This window comes from Candida orthopsilosis (genome assembly GCF_000315875.1).
Source record: "Candida orthopsilosis Co 90-125, chromosome 4 draft sequence".
NCBI classification, from domain to species: domain Eukaryota; kingdom Fungi; phylum Ascomycota; class Pichiomycetes; order Serinales; family Debaryomycetaceae; genus Lodderomyces; species Lodderomyces orthopsilosis.
The window spans coordinates 496691-516688 of NC_018297.1; the positions used below are offsets into that span (position 1 = coordinate 496691).

Sequence of the window (19998 nt, forward strand, 5' to 3'; positions counted from 1 at the left end):
ACAAAGTTATTGGCTTTTTCTTCATTTTTTCTCTTTCTCTATACTAGATCAACTGTCTATATCCATGAATTCGGGATTCTTTTTCAATATGACAACACCTTCTAAGGAATTGCTCAAACTTATCCATTCATCATTCTCAAGTTCAGCACGTTCACCATAATTTAATAGAACTGGAGTGGATTGGGTAACCCATCCAGTAATGGTCTTAGGCTTACCTGCTTGACCAACAACATCAACAGCTTGACCTACTCTAACATTAACCTTCAATGGGTGCAAATTTTCATCAACAGTCACCAACATCTTTGGCTTGACTGCGGGAGTTAAATAGTACAACAATTCATGACTTGTTTCTGTGGTAGAGTCATTCAATATGAATGCTCTTGGATCTAATAATGCCACAGAAATCGTCAATAATGAAGCCAATGCTGTATTGGACAACACTGTTCTCTCAACATTGAATGGTGATAGTGTCAAGGTTCCTTTACCCAAATGTAATAAACCTTGAGCAACTCTAACCATAAACAATGTATCAGGTGATTTGATATAGTATGAAGCCAATTGTCTCAACAATTGAGCTAATCTGGCATTGTTTGTACCAGCACCAACCAACCCCATGGCATAGATGGAATTTTGAGCAACCTCCAAATCTGGATCATGCGAATATCTTGACAACGTTTCAAAAACTTTAATTTGTGGATTAGATATCGAAACCAATCCCATAGCCAACGGCACTGCTCTACGTATTAATGAATTTCCATAATGCATCAAATGGCCGAAATGACGCAATGACATATCTTGTCCGATATCTTCACCCATGGCAATACAAGCCAATCCTAAAACGGCAATTCCTTGGTATAATTCCTCATCTTCATCAACCTCATCATCATCAGCTTCTCCCTTATTTTCGGTTTCAGTTGCCTCGGTCTCATTAGCTTTTGCTTCAGTTGATTCACCTTCTTGAGTTTCATTACTTTCTTTTGCATCTTCCATTTCAACATCGCCTTCTCCTTCACCCTTTGGTTCATCTTTTTGATCATCCTTTAGCTGATCTTCTTCAGATTGTTCTAATTTTTTCTCTTCATCGAGTTGATCCTTTGGTTTAGCAGCACACATTTGCAATAAAGCTTGTATTTGCAAAACATTACCAGTACCGGCATATGCACAAATGTTGACCAACACTTTCAAGGTTTTGCTGATTGGGTGTTCAATAGCATCAATCGTTTCCAAAACATCTTCAACTTGTTCGGTCTTGCCCATGTACAAAAGGCCTAATCCTAATGCCATAAACTTGATGAATTTATTGGCCAATTGAGCGAAATCTCTTTCCAACAAAGTTTGCAAAATAGTTGAGGTTATATCACCATGGCACGTTCCAACAAAGGTATGCCCCAAAGCCAATGCAGCTAGACATGACACTTCTAATGGAGCATCCAAATCTGACACCAATGGTAGTAACAAGTTCAACACTTCTTCATTTGCTGATCCTGCAAATGCAATTCCTAATCCATTGATGGCTGCTGTTTGATATAATTTGTTGGAGTCGTTGACATAATCTTGCAACAACGCAAGTGCTGCATCAACATCGTCATGAACATTGGCAGAAACAATACCAGTACCTAACAAAGCACCAGCTTTGACTTCTGGATCATCAGAATATGTGTACTTATCCAAGACTTGTAACCCTTCATTGACATCCCACTGATGAAGCGAGCCCAATGATGCTGTAGTTGATACCATACCTTTGCCTTTTGTTCTATAAATCCAAGACTTGTTATCTTCTTCTGATTTAACCAATTTATCTTTACCAAAACCAAGATTCAAAAAGGCATTGACAAAAGCAGCGGCAAGATTCTGCTTGGCAGAGTCAATTGATCCCGAGGTTCCTAAACCAAATTTTGAATTTTCTAAATGTGATTTGTAAACGTCTTCGGGGACTCTAGGATCCAATAAATTCAATTCTTTGATTAAGTACTGAAAGTATTCACTCAATTTGACATTACTTATAGTTTCTTGAACTTCTTGATTTTCTTCTGGTAATTTGAAATTACTGCGTTGTTGTGACAAGATGAAACCCAATTGTTTATGAACCAACTCATCTTTTGTTGAGTTGAATACTTGTTCTATTAATTCTTTGTCATCCAATTTAATTGCTATAGTCAAAGCTTGTGTTAATTGACCGTGAGACAAGTATATAGCAAATGCAGTGTTTAAAAAGGAAAGATCATCAGGTGGAGCCAAATATGGAACCATACTTGTGACATAAAGACAGGCTCTAGCATAGGTGTTGTCATCAACAAATTGGGGTAATTTATCAATAGACTCTATCTCAGACAACAAATCCACAGCGTCGGCTTCAGCATTGTGTTGTAAGAAATAAGGAACAATTTTCAATGCCAATTGTGTTAACCTAGACACTAATTCTTCATCCACACCTAAATTCTCTTGATAAGATTCACCTATTTCCAAGGCCAAGTGGCGCAAATACTCATGTCCCCAGTCTTGAATAGTGTCCGTGTTTGACAATAATCTATACTTTACTGATTCCTTTTTGTCTTCATTAGAATAAGTCATTGCCAAAACTGACAAGATATCAGCCAAATTGGATACGATTGGGGTCTTTTCACCATAACTCTTACTCCATTCGTCATACACTTCCGTCAAGTCTGGATAATTAGGTCTCAAAAATTTCAATGGCTTTGGCACTGCAGTCATGGACGTTGTAGAGTCTTGAATTGATCTCTTTAATGATTCCAAATATTTCCCATATTGGCCTTTTGATTGGTTTGGTTCCTTCAATCTTTCTACCGTCAGTTCCAACTCTTCCTTCAATTGTTGATCTTCTTCAGATAACTCTTCTTCCTCTTTGTCAACATGTTTTTTTGGTGGGTTTGCATCTTTGGCAACCACAGATGGTGGTTGTTTGTGATCCTTGGTTTCCTCCTGTACTGGTGCCATTTTTCGTTGCAGTTGTGTATTGACTATGTGGTACTATCGTTGTATCTGATGACTTGTAGATGAATGATCGCTGGTGGTAGTATAGGATGAATTGGACTGTAATTTCTGATTGGGTTTGCCTTTCGATAGAGATCGGTGATTTTTCTTTCTCATACATTTCGAATTTGAAAGTGGCAAAAAATGAAAATTTGAAGAGGTAACCACATCCTGCATATAGAGAAATAACTTTCAAACTCTTGCTCAAAACGAAGTAATATAAGAGAAGCATTTAAACAAGGTCAAAATGACCTGAGACCAATGCAGTGACCACGCTTGTCCTGAATGTATTGTGATTAGAACCAAAAGTGCTGCGTTAGAGTGAGATAGACTGTACTTCTGAAAGCCGGAAGACCAAAAACAGAAAACAAAAAACAAAAAGACAAGAGAAAAGTCAGGGGTTTATAAATGCTGGTGAAGCCATCAGCTGGTAAATCAAAAGTGTGGGTTAGATCTATATTTTCATACAATACTAGGAATTTTCCTTTACTTCCTATAGAGCGTTGGCTGGCAGGGACATGGAACAGACGTACTCTTGTTTGAATAAATACAAGTACAAGCACAATCCTCCTTTGGGAGTGTTGCTACCAATCCAGTTTACCACTTTAATCAATCAAAACGCGTAATTGAATTGAATTGAATGTTCGTTATATGCAAGATCTATGTTTACAACTATTAAATTTTTCTATTACCAGCACTGTATCATAACCCAACATTTTATGATACACTGAGCGATTCCTTCTTATCATACTATCTTATGCTTCATTAACAAACCACAGACTACAGACTACAGGCTACAGACTATAGTATACCATGGATAGAATATTCTACAATTCAACATTACGTGATCCTCTAACAAATTATCCCATATACATCTTTGATACTTCATATTTACCCTCGACTGATGTAATCAACTATGACAAACTAATACCGGTGTTGATGCAGCATTTACCTTTAAAACCGTATGTTTTGGTGATGTTTTCTGATGGGTTAAACAAAATCAGTTGGGTATGGGGTTTAAAATTTATCAAAAGTTTTATGAGTAATGCCATCAATTTAAATAATTTAGTTAAAATATTTACTGTTCATGATTCTTGGTTTATTAAATCTGTTACTTCGGTCATACACAATTATCATACTACCAAGCATAATATAGAAGTCATCAATTATATGTTGGATGCTTTTGCGCTTGAACCAAAGGGACAAAGACATACTACTGTTGTACATTGTCGTACTTTAAGTGAGTTGAGTCATTATTTGAATATAACCTTGTTGAAAATATCTTTAAACATATACAAGTATGATTTACAATTGGAAAATGAGATTAAATTATCATTGAAAATACCACCCGTTATTAACCCCCATGTTTTATTATCACCACAAACAAATTCTACATTTTATCATCACGTATATCAATTACTCAATATTATTAATACCCATGGTTGTAAAAAGGAATTGATTTTTTACACGCCTGGTAAAAGAGATAATATTGACATTTTATACCAATGTATTTCTAGAAATCAACTCATTTGGATAAATGATTGGGATTTATATTGCATAGCCACTGTTTTTAAAAAAATAATACTGGATTTACCATTTGCTTTAATTCCATACAAGTTGATATTATTACCTATACAAGATGATTTTGAATATACTCAGTCTATATTCAATGCAATTGTGTCATCACATCAACAACATACAAAAACGATCAATTATGATCAATTATTATTACAGTTATTTCAAGTTTTTGCAAAATTAGTAGCTAATGAGCATATTACCAAACACACCACAACTACTATTGCTAAATGCATGGCTCATTGCTTATCTCATGAAGTTGTATCAACTGACAAGAGCCATGTACTTGTAATTCAGCGATTTATTAAAAATGTATTACAGTATTGGGATCGATTAAAGACATCCTATGATTTCCCATCAATTGAAGACATTGTAAATGGGAAATATCAAGCTACTGAAACGGAAATTGCATATGAAATGAGTTATGAAGTTACTTATGAAGAAGAAGAAGATGGTGATGACGAAACTCGAGTTTTATTTAATACAAGCAACATATTGTATTCAAACTCTGAGTTGGAATTGAAAGAGAACACAAAGGTGAATAGGGCTCATGTCCTTGAAAATTCTCCAGACTCTATTGATATTATTGGGGGAGTAAGAACAGGTCGAACTGCAATTGATGAGCTTAAATCACCATTAAAGGCCAAACATAGGGGAGATGTTGTTGAAAAGTCACCACCGAGACCACCAAGACCTACAACTAGAGCTAGTTCAGTAATAAGTAGAGATTTATCACCAAGCAAAACGCGTCAACCAAAAGATACCCCACCAATTCCAACACCAAGATTAACTAGACAACAGACACTCTTTACAGTTGTATCACAAGAGCAAGAGCAACCTGGCACCACAGACTTGTCTAATGCTAGAGCTACATCAGCAGTTGAGGAAGCATTTGGCTCTGAGGAAGCTTCATTGTCAAATGATGAGAATGTAGCCCCCTCGTCCATTACTGTTTCCCAAATACCAATTCGGTCACCAAGAACAACTAAGTTGACAAACAAGTTAACAAACGTGTCAAATCTTCAATTACAATACCCACCTCAAAAATATCATTTCACTAAACCAAAATCAAAACCCACAATAGCACCTGTATCAAAATCAACTACAACTTCAATCGCAACTGCCAATGCAGAAGGTCAGATTGACGTTGAACATCAAAATGTAGTTGATATGAACCTACCATTAAAAAAGAAACCGGTGATTCGTGGTCGTAAAGTTTCTCAATTGGCAAAATTATTTGAAGAACGATCAGAAGGTTTGGAAATTTTGAACAGCATGTAAGAATTGCAAGTAAAAATTGCAAGTAAAGTGATTATAGGTTAGCACACGTAAATAATAAAAAGTAAATCATTTACAAAATTTCAAATGGAAAATCATGGTTGAATTAAAAAGAGAAATACTAAAATATATAAGATGTGTAAACCGTACAACTACATTACTAGCATTGACTTACAACTCTCTTATTCGCCAACTAATCGAGAATCGATATTATCCATCGACAAATCACCATTATCCAGATACGGATTATGTTGATGCTGAGGATGCTGATGATGGTGATGTTGTTGAAGATGATGTTGACGGCCTCCTTCTCCTACATTTACTCCGACATTAGCTGCGGCAACAGCAGCAATGGCAGCAGCGGCAGAAGCGCCTCCATCAGAATCATTCAATCCATGATGATGGTGTTGTGGATGTTGAAGATGATGATGGTCTTGTAAGTGCTGTTGGTATTGTTGATATTGATGTTCATCGAGCTGGTGTTGTTGGGCTTGAGTAGCAGCAACGAATTGACGTTGAAATTCCTCTTGTTGTTGCTGTTGCTGTTGAGCTTGATCTTGGGATTGATTTTGGTTTTGCGCTTGGGCTTGTTGCTGTTGCTGTTGCAAGTGCTGTGCTTGTTGATTTCGTTGGTCTTGTTGATTCTGTTGCTGTTGTTGTTGTTGTTGTTGATTATGGAACGCTTCATAACTGGTAATATCTTGACCATCACCCAAAAATGCATTGGCATTAGCAGCAGCAGCAACAGCAGCCACGGCATCAGCTTGATCATTACTACCTCCTGATCCATTTACAATAACTCCTCCATTACCATTGGCGCCGCTAGAGCCTGTACCAGCGGCAGCAGCGGCAGCAGCAGTAGCAGCAGCTTGCTGTGCTGCTTTCTTCCTGTATTGAGCATTAGCAATTCTTGATGGATTGTTGAACCCGAATCGTGAATTTTGTTTCTTTAATTTACGCTTGTATCCTCTAATTTCATTATAAATATCCTCTCGTTTGATAATAAGTTCAGGATACAGTTCTCTAATTTTGGATTCAATATGAGATGGTTTAGTTCCCAATTTATACAAATCCAAAATCAATACATTTAATTCATCACTTCGTTTACGAAGCATTGGGTGATTACTCAAAGGATCCAACTGGGGATGATTATGTTCATTACAAGTAGTTCTTAATGTCCAAATCCCCGTCGATTTCTTATACGAAGCAGTCATGGCATATGGACATTTCAATTTCTTGGTTTTGGTATCTGGATCCAACATATAACCTTCACCAACATCAACTTGTTTCAGTTCATCGATTTTTTTCGATTTCTTGTGACGATAGCGACCACCTAATTCACAAGTATAGTAAATGGCTTTCTTGTTTGAATGAGCAATAACAACACCAAACCCATTATCTCTAGCAAAATCAGCAATAAATTCATTCAAGTCATCACGACTTTGGAAAATTTGTTCAGGATAAGGACGCGTAATTAAATTACCTTCAGCAGTGATTGTATTCTCCTCAACAGGAAAAATTTTCAGTTTGTTATCAATTATAGGATCAGGAATTTGAATATTATACTCCGCTAACTCATCAGTGGATGGGGCCGACAAGTCAGGTAATTGTGGTCCTCCATGATGATGATGTTGTTGGCGTGATGAATGAGGATTACCATAATTGTTTAATCCAGCGGCAGCAGCGGCAGCAGCAGCCAAGGCTTGTTGTTGTTGTCTTACAAATTGTTCCGATGTTTGTTGCGCTTGTTGTTGTAATTGGAATTTTCTGAATTCATCTTCATCTAAAGTTGGTGGCTGGGGTTGAGGTTGGGGTTGTTGTTGACTTGGTAATGTATTTGCAGACGCCCTATTGTTTCTTTTAGTTTGGCGTTTTAACTCTTGTTTTAACGCCGGTTGTTGTTCAAACTGTTGTGATTGCTGCTGCTGCAGCAGTTGTTGTTGTTGTTGATGGGATTGTTGCTGCTGCAGGGCCTTTTGTTGTTGTTGTTGTGCTTTTGTTGTATCGGATACACCAGCAGCATGGGCAATATCTTCTAACTTAATTCTGGAGTCATGATGGGAATCAACACTGTTAAGCAATTGTTCATCAATGTTGCTAGCAAAATCATCTTCAGGAGCAGACATAGTGGGTAGATCAAATTATCTTTGGTGATTAGTGTACTTTGTAAACAAAAATATAGATTTTTGCAACTTGATGAATGATACACTACTTTGGATACTGGTACACACCTTTCTCTTTCTTTCTTTCGCTTGTTTCAATTGTTTTGTTTTTTATTGAATGGCGAGAGTGTGAGAGGGTGAGGGGGGTGTGTTGAAATGTTCAAAAAATTTTTTCTTATTTTTTTAATTTGCATTTTGTACATGTGTACACGACTTTGCACTAAGAGGGTCGTGCGTGCGCTCAATTGATAAATAAAGCGGTAGCGGTAGCGCTGATACCGAGATTTATTTAGACGCCTCTTTGCAACCATTTTTACAGTTGAACGCATTGGTACAAAATGAATTTCTATGCATCCGATGATTTCTAATTACATCAGAGTAGATTGGTATATTACACAGTTTATACACTTTCCTCGTCAATCTCCAAATATTCTTGTGCCCAAGTTGGCAAAATAAACGAACTTTGATGAACCAATTGATTATAATATTTAAACAATTGACTTTCTTTCCTTTTATCGAATGTTCTTAAAGGTTTGGTCAAATCCAATGATTCATGAGTCGTAGCCACTAATAATCCCAATTGTCCTGAAGTGTAACTTGGCATGTAACATTGACAAAATTTAACATTAGGAAACACATATTTACATTTCTTAATTAAATTCTTGAGATATTTCAAATTAAGCCATATATTTTCCAGTGATTGCATAATAACAATCCCTCTTGTATTCAATGCATTACGTAACAATTTGAAATAATTAACTTGGAAAAACTCTTCTGCCGGACCTTCAGGATCGGATGAATCAGTTACAATAACGTCAAATTTGAGTTTTGTTTCACGAAGAAATTTGAATCCATCATCAATTATTAATTTCAATTTGGGGTGGTTATGATATTTGGCCATTTGTGGAAGATATTTAGTCAGTAATTTAATAACCATATCATCAATTTCAACCATGGTTATGGATTCCACTGTGTCATCTTCGACATGTTTGATCAATTCCCGAATAACTCCACAATCACCACCTCCAATAACAAGCACTCTTTTTGGTGATGGATGAGACATGATTGGTACATGGGTTATCAACTCTTGATATGCAAATTCATCCTTTTCAGTACATTGTATAATACCATTGAGTACCAATACGTTACCAAATGTACTAGACTTAAATATTAGTATATCCTGATATTGTGATTTAGTATGATACAAAATTTGATCAACTTGTAAACCAAATGCTTGTCCTGGGAATGCGTCTGCTGATTTTTCATAGAACCAATAAGTCTGACTCTTTGTATCGTATGATATAGTATCATGGTTGAATTTGGAGATGTCTATTGGTTGATCTTGATCTTGATTAAGCGTGGCATCGACCGAGCTTCCGTTTTGGTATTCATGCATGGTGTGGTTATTGAGATGCGTTTAGGAGCTGAGAAAGTGTGTGTATGAGTGAGTGTGTGTGTGTGATGTAAACGTCTTAGGTAAAGGATGTTGAACTATATTACACACTCCATGGAACAATCTATTATACTTATTAGCTTCAATATTTGATACGATAAGATGTCTTAGTATCACTATGAATAATTTTTTTTTCCACTTCTTCTTTCCCTTTATTCCCATCGGTGAAATTAGTTTTATAATCTCTGATTTTGTGTAGCATATTCTCACACTCAATTAGTTAATTGGTCTTGTGCGAGTAGTATAGTTGTAAACATATCGGCAGAGATGTGTGGTAGGTTCCATGTGTGTAGAGTGAGATGGGAAGAAGGGAGGAAAAAGGAAAAAGATCAATCAATAGAGGTAGTTTGGAGCCAACTGTTTTAGTTTAAGCGGGATTACTTGAAATACTTTCCGCAGTGACGTATGCTATAAAGCTCATTCTCAATGTGTCCTTCAGCGGTAGGCTACAAGCAAACCTTAATATCACTGGAGTTGTGTAGAATAGGAAGTGTAAACTAGCATATTGTTTTAGTTTTCTGGTAGTTATACCGACCTGAGTAGATGAAAATTGAAAGATTCAATTTATGCTACAGATCAATTTCATTTTAGATGAAGCTATACATTCTGGAAATACCAATCCCAAACTGTTTACTAATAGATTCACCTCTCCACCCCTTCCAATCTGTTCCGCAGAGCAAAGTGTTGATAAAAGTGATAGTTTTTTTTGGCTGTATACAATATTAGAATTATCGGTTAGAATCGGAGTTCGCTATTGAAAACCCTGTCTAGTCTGGTGATTGGCTGTTTTGCTTCCCCCTCCCCCTCTTCCCAACAAAAAGAAAACAACCCTCCAACTTCCACCCCTCCTTATAAAATTAGCTGTCAGTTCATAACTTCAGAGTAATACATAGAGTGGAGAAGTACATTGGCCAAAACACCATGAGGATCCATCCACTAATTTACCTTTTATACTCTTTATTCATAGTGTTTAAGTGAAAGTTAGTTATTAATCATAAGAGAGAGAGAGAGAAAGAGAGATCTATTTCTTCATCTATAGTAATAGTAATTGTAATAGTAATAGTAATAGTAATAGTAATAGTAATAGTAATAATAAATAAATAAAAAGAGGGGGCAGTGTTTGTGTAAATATTGTAATAGTACACTACCTACTTATAAATCAAATAATCGCGGGGATAACATCTCATATATACATATATGCATGAAATGTATGTATGTGTGGATGCAAAAGCTTATTAATTTTCTTTTTTTTCTCAAGTCAAACTTATAGAAAGGGTCGTGTACAGAATAAACTTTATTATGTAAAAAAAAAGAAAACAATTAACAAAAACAGCAGTCACACAATCAATAAGACCATTCTCGTGATTTAGTCGAATATGCTATTTCGGAGTTCTGTTGTTAATAACAGCTGATAAATAAAATCTTATTTAGAAGATACTCACAAGGCTACAAAAATTTGATACCACCAAGAAGGATGGGGGTAATCGGACAAGACTGAATTCAGATTTAAACAAATAACTAAATTTCTCTATTAGCGTTTTTATGACATAAAGAGATTTTATGAATTTGCTTGTGACGATGAATTGACGTAATGAATACGATTGATATTACTATTAGAATAAAACAGCACATCCTTACATCAATACGTATATGTGTTATACGTAAATGGAACTAATATGCGAGATTTAATAATTGTGTACGTAAAAACATCCATACATACATACATACATACCTATGCGGTTGATGCACAGACGGTTATATAACATTATACAACAATTGTAGTTTATTCTGAAAAGGGGAAGATTTACTAAAACTTAATTTTCACCTCTTTGCACGACCTTTTTGGTTTACTAAATGAAGCCCCGACTCCCAGGAGACAAAAAACAAAAAATTCATAAACAAAACAAACGAACAACAACAGCGAAACATTTATATTAATAGAAACCGAAGAACCGAACACTGAAGGCTAAAGAAGAAAAAACAAAAACAAAAAGAAAGTTTCACCAACTAAAACAGACAGAGATATTCTCACTTTCTTTGCAACAGAACAAGTTTAGCTATTCAACTAAGCACTTACAACGGACGGACCTTGTACATCTATCGTGCAAGTCGCAAAAATTTTTTCTTACACAGTCGAAAAAAATAACTCAGTGCAAGAGAGAGAGACTGAGAAAAAAAATTTATCCGTGATTATATTAATTCTTAGACTTTTAAAGATTAAGTACTATTGATGATGACAACACATATCCTTTTGAAACAAGATAAACAACTACCAAGTATACTGAATCAACAGTCTACGTCTCATAGAGGTAATATGAAGAGCGAAAAACAGACATCGAGCACTACAAATATCACAACAACCCAGGGTTTCCTCAATGTTGCTATCGTTGTCTTTATCGTGACCACATTCAAGTATATTGTTGAGACAATTTATGATTGTTTATTAAAGAAATCTTCGTTAGTTATTGTCCCAAATGTCTCCACCGATCACTCAACAAGAAATGTGAAGGAGATTTCGCACATTGAAGAAGAAGAAGAAGAGGAGGAGAAGGAGGAGAAGGAGGAGAAGAAGGAGCACAAGAACGATTTGTTTCCTTCGATGAATGTCAGCAATGACCCCGAGTCCATTAAAGAAGAAATGGTTGAAGAGTGCTTGGTACCAACAAGTTGTTCCATGGGACTTACTACTAGACTATTACCGGTAAAGAATGCAAATGGAGAATTAGAATGGGTTTTCACTGAAGATGACTCTATGTTAAATAAAGGTACAGAATTGGATGTATTCAAGATCCCACAACCACAAAGCCACAAGTTGAAAGATAATAGCAATGAACTTTCTCCAACTATGTCAAACTCATCCAATGAAACCACTTTATCAGCAAAATTAGAATTCAACAATGCCCAAAGCAAAGAACAGTCTGTTTCACCAAATGGATCATCTCATGGATCATCTTCACCATATATGGAAGAAGAAGAAGGTGAGGAGCATGAGCATGAACATGATTATGAGCAAGATGTAAATGGAGAAAAATTATTTCAATGCCCTCATTGTGATGCCAGTTTTAAAATTAGAGGTTATCTAACAAGGCATTTGAAAAAACACTCCACTAGTAAAGCTTACTCATGTCCTTTCCACACTCAAAGTATATATAAAGATGAAAACAACATTACGCACAAATGTCATCCTACTGGTGGATTTTCAAGAAGAGACACTTACAAAACACATTTAAAATCAAGACATTTCAAGTACCCCAAGGGAATCAAGACGAAAAATAGAGGAAATAGTGAAGGACATTGTTCAATGTGTGGAGAATATTTTAATAGTGCCGAAATTTGGTGTGAAATACATGTTGAAGGGGGTGAATGTAAATTCTTACCACAAGATTATAAAGGCAAATCAAGAATTAAGAATAGATTGAGAAAGAAGTTACAGAAAAATGAAGAAATTACTGACCCTGAACTATTACCATTTGCTTCAAAACTACTTGAAGAAGTTAAAGAACAAAGAATGCAAAAAAGATTAGCTAAAAAGGAAAAGAAAAAGAAGAGTCTCAAGAGACAAGTACAACAACAGCACCACCTTCGTCATGATGTTGCCAACAATCTCAATTACCACCATCATTTGAATGCACCAGTGTCAACATCACCACCACAAAATATAGATACACCAGGTTCAATAACATCCTCATCACAATATGAAACATCTTCGATACATTCACCATTTACGCCACAAACTTCAAGATCACCATTAAGTTTAATGACGAATAATTATGTCAAAGAAGACCAATCCCAGGCACATGCCTCTTATGCTCATGTTCCCATAAATCATCATCAAGATCAATACCAATATCAACCACAATACAATCCAGCACCATATCAATTTGATCAAATCACTATGACTCACACAGCCCCAAAACAGACGATGAAGGAAGATTATGATGATGATTTTTGTCTTGATGTTGATCAATTGAGTCCTCAATCAACGCGACAATTTAACGAAATGGTTCAAATTATTAAATTGCAACAACAACAGGAGAATATACAGGAGCAAGCGTTTTATCAACAGCTGCAACAGCATCATTTCCAAGCAGTGCAAGGTCTAGGAAGTCAGTACATGAATTAGGGTGGTATTTTTCCAAGGATGTGAAATGTTTCTGTTTTTACTAACGTGGTTTTTTCGAGTCAGTTTTTCTTTTCTTTCAGTAATGTCTTACCGGAGTATTTCAAAGGGTATTTTTTTAATTTTTTTTCATTTTTTATGGGTTTTTATATTGATTATGTTTAGAGAGAAATGTATTTTTAGTAACGTATCGGAATTCTATTGTATCCACTATTACTCTCTACCTTAGTCTATGTGTGGGTTTATTATTGAAACGAGTTATGTAAAGATATCATCGATGGCAGATTTTGATTTCTTGAGTGACTTTGATTTCTTTGATGGTTTTAAAGATTTTGATTGATCTGCTTTTCTTTTCTTCTTTTTTGATGATATACCGAAAATGTCGTCAATTGTATCTTTTGAAGTTGGCTCTTTTTTGGGTTTGGATTTACTTGGTTGTTCTAATGATGTAGAATCTAATTTCAGAGGTCGTACATTCTTTTCATTATCAATTTTAGGACTCACTGTTTTAGCGAATACTCCGTCTAATTCTCTATTCTGCGGATTAGCTTTTTCAATATGGACACCCACATTCTCTCCAACATCAGGCGTAGCTTCATTTCCATTCTCTTCATCATCATAAGCAATCTCTTCCCCTAAATCATCCAAATCATCTTCATTAACAACTTCACCATTAAACAAATTACCCATATTATCCAAATTTGAATCAGCAGAAACTGCAGCAGGTACGAAACTAACATGTTTCACATTAACACCATCAATATTCTGTACCAAATTGACAATTTTGGCCAAGTTGCCAATTAAAGCGAATCCTAAAGTGATGTATTGTCCCAATACCAATATTGAATTATATGACCAATATGCACTGCGTGAAACTTGAATTATCTTGTTACTTATTTGAACAATTTGTTTCTGTTTGTGTTCAATCTTAGCATGGTGTTTTGACGTAGTTGTTGCTGTGGCTAGTCGATTAATGTCAATTTGTACCTTGAGTAGTTTTCGAAGATTACGGTATATTATATTGAGATATTTGAACCAGTGTTGTTGATGATGTTGGTTTTTCGATCGGTGGTGAAGTAAGTTTAGTATTTCGTATTCATTTAGAAGGTACGTATGTGTCTGATTGTCCATTCTTGAGGGCGTACGTGTTTCGCTTGTAATGATTATGGGTGTGGTTGATATGATTGACACAAAAGTTATGTTCTGCCCAGCGATGATTTTGATGAGGTTTGAACAAAAAAAATTCAGAAACTTTACCAAACCCAAGAACCAGACAGTAACACATTCACTACTCGAGTTAAGTTAAGCCATGACGGATATCATACCACAAGCAAGAGGTTTCCTAGCTACATCTCAACCAGAAAAGGCATTGGAAATACTTACACCTCACATCACATCCAATACATCATCACCAGAATTTCTCTCCATATTAGGTGAAACTTTACTTGAGAATAATCAATTAGAACAAGCTTATAATGTACTAATACAAGCATGTGAACTAGATCCTGATGCTTCATTGGGAGTTGAAAAATTCTTGTATTTGGGACAAATTATCGGTGGTGCAGATGGGTTGAATTATATAAATACCGGATTGAATAAATTGAATGAAATATTAGCTAGTATCACCCAAGGTGATCTATCGCAAGAGGAATTGTCTAAGGGAGGCTACAAGGATGTTAACGAGTACAAGGGCTGGGTGATCAAGAAATTGAACTCTGGTATTTTTGCCAGTATTGAAATTTGGATGACTGATTTGTGTATGGAACTGGAGGCAGAATCAAAATGTAATGAATTGATTGAATTTAGTTTGTCAATAGATCCAAGCAATCCTGAATCTTTGTCTTTATTATCATCAATTAGAATTTCCCAACAACGTCAACAAGATGCCATTAATGCGTTGAATAAATCATGGGAATTGTTCAAGTTGCAAAAGACAAAATTGGAGGATTTTGCCAATAAAAAGGAGACAAATGAAGAAACTACCACTGGTGGCGATGCATTTGAAGTGGGGATGGAGTACGTTGAATTGATTCAGCCTTTAGTTACATTATCTCGATATGCAATTGAATTAGAACAATATGAAACTGCCATTGATATTGCTTCTAATATCCAAGACATTAATGATTCAATACTAGATGCATTTTATATCGAAGCATTGGCCAACCTATTCAAAGCCAAACAAATTTCAACTGCAGATAACAGTATCAAGTCTGCTAATGATGATTTTGATTATCGAGAATTGGAAGTTTCTCAATTGAAAAATACACCGGAGATCAAACAAATTTTATCAGATACGAGATCGATTTTAACTTCAGCTTATAAGATCATCAATAGTGAATTGGGAGCTGAAAACGATCCAGTATTGGTTGAACAAGTGAATGAATTGTTGAATCAATTGGGTGGTCCAGTAATGAGTGAGTTGATGCCCAAGAGAGAAAATTTGGATGATGATGAAGTGAATTGGGAAGAAGAAATTGTTTCTGATAATGAAGAGTAAGAGTATAGTTGTGTTTTAATAGACGATAATTGAAAGCCTAGGAAATAAACCATATATCTAAACCTGTATCCTTTTTGAGGTGAGCCGCGCATTCATCGCATCACAAAAAGTTAAACCTAAAACCCACTATCACTAATCTAGAGCATCTCCACAATGACAACGAACCATAGACCGACATTAGAGAGCAAAAAAGGAAAAAACATAACCATACGAGATTCAATAGTGCATGCTCGATCTTTCCCACAACTGCAGAATCTTAAATTAAGGTCGGACATACAAGCACAAACGTTAGACAATGCCGTAAAGGAGTTGAAAGAAGAGACCAAAAGGGTTGAAGACAGTCGTGATGATGGTAGTATAAATGATGCTGGTAATGTGTTTGATGAAGACGAAGGTGAAGTTGATCGTCAGGTGGTACCAACACCGAAGGAGAAACATCTAGGACATAAACTTTCGAGTCACACGAATAAGAGGATACGAGAGGATGATAAAGACCAGCTCTCACTGACAGTTGGACAAGATGAGAATATAACAAGCGAATCTTGGATGCATAAAGAAGGAAATTATGAAGAACCAATCTTGAAGAAGTCACGAGTGGATGATAAAGAAGCAGATACTAGTGAAGTCGACGATGATGATGATGACGATGACGAAGACACAGCTGCTTTAATTGCCGAAATAAACAAGATCAAACAAGGCAAAACTTCACAAAGCTCAGAACAACCTTTGAAAACCCAATATACTAATTTAGATGACTTGTTATCTCAACAAGAACCATTCAAAAAGAAAACTGGATGGAGAAAACTGACCAAGAAATTCAATGAAAAGAAACAGGACCAAAATACCAACTTTACTACTGATTCGCTAAATTCACAGTTTCATCAAGACTTTTTATCAAAATACATTCGTTAAGATAAACTGCCCTATTTTACCTACAAAGCTTTTATCAATATGCGGTATATTTATTCTATATATATATAACGAACAAGAAGACATATATTAAAACATTACACATTAAAGCCCATCATACGAACCTTCTCTTCTCTCTCCTAAGTTAAATCTTCGTCATTATGACTAAGTCTAGCATCAAGGTAAGCAATATCTTCTTTAAGACTGGCTTCTTCAACAGTCTTGACCAATTCTTTAGTACATTTAGCAATATCAAATGAAATTCCGGCCAATCTTTGTCTGAAATTCTTATCAGCAAATTGACCTTCATTTGAATCTTGTGTTGGTTTACACAAGATATCCATTCGATGATAACAATCTTCCAAAGATTTAACTACCCAACTTCCATGCTCTTTCAATTGAGCATTACGAGTTTGATTCATTGATGTATTTGTAGCTTCACACATTTGTGAAATGACAACTGTAATCGCTTTTGATTTTTGACATAAATCACCTCTAGTTGCATTAGGTTTCTTGATTGCACCAAGTAATGATTGAATGGTATTGATAACTTCGACAGTTTGATGTTCAAGATAAAGCAAGACTTGAGTTAAAGTATTATCTGGATCATCAATATCAAACAAGTTAACATTGAATGTCGCAGCAGCCATTGATTTACGATACTCTTGTCTTTGTCTTGCTTCTGATTCGGTATCCTTTTTATTTTCATACTCAGCATCAGCATCATCATCATCATCATCATCATCATCAGATTCTTCCAGTGAGCTTGATTCGCGAGCTAATTTAGGAGAGCTAATTTTTACACGAACTCCTGGTTCATTATCGACAGGTGGCTTGTCACTATCCTCAAATGAATGATTAATAGGAGCAAATTCGCCAATTCTTCTTGCTGTTTCTGTAAAGAGAACATCTTTGCTTTGTAATTCTCTATCACGTTCCACTTCACGAGTTGAATCTTCATCAATCCTTTTGGAGTGATTCCCCTGTTTTGAATTCAGATTACCACTGTTTGTATTTGAGTCTGTATTGAACCTATCCTTGAAGGACTGCAAAATTCCCCTACCTCTTCCAGCAAGCGGGGTCTCACTTTCATCGTTGCCGGCTCTGTTAGACAGTGCTGACCCTTCGAGCCCACTTTGCAACTTAGAAGTGAATGGATCCGCAAGTCTTCTTGGTTCATCACTTTCATCGGTTGACTCAAAAGACCTTGGTGACCTTTGGAATCTTGGCGTAGTTGATTTAGCTTGTTCTTCAGGTGAACGCTCGAATTGCTTCACTCTATCCATTATGTTACCCTTTTTTATCGGAGTGGTTTTCATAGTTGGCGGAGAAGATTGATCACGCTCAGACACTGATTCAGCAAACTTGCGACCAAGCGTGGAGACATTAGACGTCTTCTCCAATTTTGAATGAGTTGGTGTTGAAGTTTTCACGTTTTCAAATTGCTTCTCCTGCTGATTATCAATAGTTGGCTCTCTGTTGAGGTCTCTATTTGCCAATGGTACAACATCTCGTTCAATAGTTTGAGAAACGATGTTATCACTCCTACCTGTGATTGATGTTGCAAAAGGGTTTTGTGAGGTTGAATCAGTTTGGTAATTACCAGCAGAGGGTTTCCTCTCTGAGATCGATGGGTCTGTACTCCTTTGCTTTTGGTCATCAACAGTTAAAGTACGATCCTCCGTAAAGCTCTCAAAATTTTTATTTGGGAATTGAGTGGCGCGAGTGTTCGAGTCCACTGACAGCAGCTCCTTATTTGATGGTTGTTTTCTTGAAACTTCTGGAGAGAGTTGTTCTACTTTCTGAAGTGGTTCATGTTGCAGAGTGTCTACATGTCTCTGCTCACCTTGTTGTACCCGCTTTGGCTGTGCTATGTCTTCACCATGTGCATATTCATTTGTCACCCTCTGCGCCAATGGTTCTTCCGTTGTTCTAGAAAGTGACTCTTTTCTCTCTGGGGGTAATTGTTGAATTGTGCTCGATAGTATTGGCCGAATCTTTTGTGGAGGGGAGCGCTGTATATTTTGTGGAGGAGTTTGCTGTTGCTGCTTGTTAGGTGGTGTTTGGTAATAAGTTCCATTAATCATATTTGGATTACTCAGCTTCAATTTATTGGCCATTTTTAGTGGTCTGACTCCATAATCCACTTGGGCAGGTGTAACCACAGCTTTCTTTTCTGGTTCAAGTTTCCTTAAGTTTGTCGAATTTTCATTAAGCTTTGACGTCGCAATTAAGTCACAGAGCACACAGTTCATTTCTCCTAATGCCTTCTCAACAATAAATTTTGGGAAAAGCTGCTTATATGTAGCATGGTACCTAGTAGCTGTCAACGCATATGAAGCAGCCTCTCGCAACAAAATCGAATGTTCGTTACTATTTGGAACTTGATGTTCCCCTTGTGCAGCAATTTCATTCATCACCACGGCGATTTTTGATACTTTTTCAAACATCACATTAACATCCCAGCTTTCTGCGATATACACGAAAAAAGACTCCAACAAAGCTTGAGCATCGCTGACCAACTTTATCGAAATTAAACCTTGAGGGGATATAAACGACTTCAATTCAACCTCAGACAATGTGGTTTTCTTGATTTCACTGGCAATGAATTTTGACCTGGAGTCTTCATACCTACGCTGCCATTGTTTGACCTGCTTCTTCAATTCCAATGTTGAGGGATTGTCAGCTGTGGGTATATCAATCTTTTCCAATTTCTCCAAAAAGGTAGCGACACTGGTGTTATTAGCTCTAGCTTGCAAATCTGATTGATTTGGGGATTGATTAGAAATTGATCTATTTACCGGTGATGTGTTTTTCAACGACTGATTCTCAAGTCTCAAAGCAGCATTGATGGACCTCAACTTTTCAAGTTCTTCAGACTTGTCAATCGATTGTAAGGACTTACTCAAATTTTCGTGTTTGGAAATCCAATTTTCTTTTTCCTGACCCAACAGTTCAAGCTCATCACTAAGATTTTTATTTTGTTGGACAGAAAAGTTGTAATCATCTTGCA

The 19998-nt window shown here is 36.2% G+C and overlaps 9 protein-coding genes across 9 annotated transcripts; 4 read left to right on the plus strand and 5 right to left on the minus strand. All coding sequences in view use genetic code 12, as the record gives it.

Annotated features, from left to right (window-relative positions):
- Window positions 1–48: 48 nt before the first annotated feature.
- CORT_0D02750 (Rpn1 19S regulatory particle of the 26S proteasome) lies at window positions 49–2955 on the minus strand (the record flags this gene model as incomplete). The annotated part of the gene is made up of 1 exon (XM_003869207.1): window positions 49–2955. One exon carries the CDS (start codon window positions 2953–2955, stop codon window positions 49–51), a length of 2907 nt encoding a protein of 968 aa, XP_003869256.1.
- An 849-nt stretch (window positions 2956–3804) lies between these two features.
- Window positions 3805–5847, plus strand: CORT_0D02760 (Ecm25 protein; the record flags this gene model as incomplete). Its single annotated transcript, XM_003869208.1, has 1 exon — window positions 3805–5847. The coding sequence occupies one exon, from the start codon at window positions 3805–3807 to the stop codon at window positions 5845–5847; it is 2043 nt and encodes a 680-aa protein (XP_003869257.1).
- A 179-nt stretch (window positions 5848–6026) lies between these two features.
- Window positions 6027–7970, minus strand: CORT_0D02770 (hypothetical protein; the record flags this gene model as incomplete). Its single annotated transcript, XM_003869209.1, has 1 exon — window positions 6027–7970. One exon carries the CDS (start codon window positions 7968–7970, stop codon window positions 6027–6029), a length of 1944 nt encoding a protein of 647 aa, XP_003869258.1.
- Window positions 7971–8406: 436 nt separating this feature from the next.
- Window positions 8407–9402, minus strand: CORT_0D02780 (hypothetical protein; the record flags this gene model as incomplete). Its single annotated transcript, XM_003869210.1, has 1 exon — window positions 8407–9402. One exon carries the CDS (start codon window positions 9400–9402, stop codon window positions 8407–8409), a length of 996 nt encoding a protein of 331 aa, XP_003869259.1.
- Window positions 9403–11689: 2287 nt separating this feature from the next.
- Window positions 11690–13582, plus strand: CORT_0D02790 (Stp2 transcription factor; the record flags this gene model as incomplete). Its single annotated transcript, XM_003869211.1, has 1 exon — window positions 11690–13582. The coding sequence occupies one exon, from the start codon at window positions 11690–11692 to the stop codon at window positions 13580–13582; it is 1893 nt and encodes a 630-aa protein (XP_003869260.1).
- Window positions 13583–13837: 255 nt separating this feature from the next.
- Window positions 13838–14710, minus strand: CORT_0D02800 (hypothetical protein; the record flags this gene model as incomplete). Its single annotated transcript, XM_003869212.1, has 1 exon — window positions 13838–14710. One exon carries the CDS (start codon window positions 14708–14710, stop codon window positions 13838–13840), a length of 873 nt encoding a protein of 290 aa, XP_003869261.1.
- A 178-nt stretch (window positions 14711–14888) lies between these two features.
- Window positions 14889–16076, plus strand: CORT_0D02810 (Ydr161w protein; the record flags this gene model as incomplete). Its single annotated transcript, XM_003869213.1, has 1 exon — window positions 14889–16076. One exon carries the CDS (start codon window positions 14889–14891, stop codon window positions 16074–16076), a length of 1188 nt encoding a protein of 395 aa, XP_003869262.1.
- Window positions 16077–16229: 153 nt separating this feature from the next.
- On the plus strand, window positions 16230–16988 carry CORT_0D02820 (Cwc15 protein; the record flags this gene model as incomplete). The annotated part of the gene is made up of 1 exon (XM_003869214.1): window positions 16230–16988. The coding sequence occupies one exon, from the start codon at window positions 16230–16232 to the stop codon at window positions 16986–16988; it is 759 nt and encodes a 252-aa protein (XP_003869263.1).
- A 137-nt stretch (window positions 16989–17125) lies between these two features.
- On the minus strand, window positions 17126–19998 carry CORT_0D02830 (Spa2 protein; the record flags this gene model as incomplete). The annotated part of the gene is made up of 1 exon (XM_003869215.2): window positions 17126–19998. A coding segment is annotated over one exon (2873 nt), but the record flags the coding sequence as incomplete, so codon positions are not given.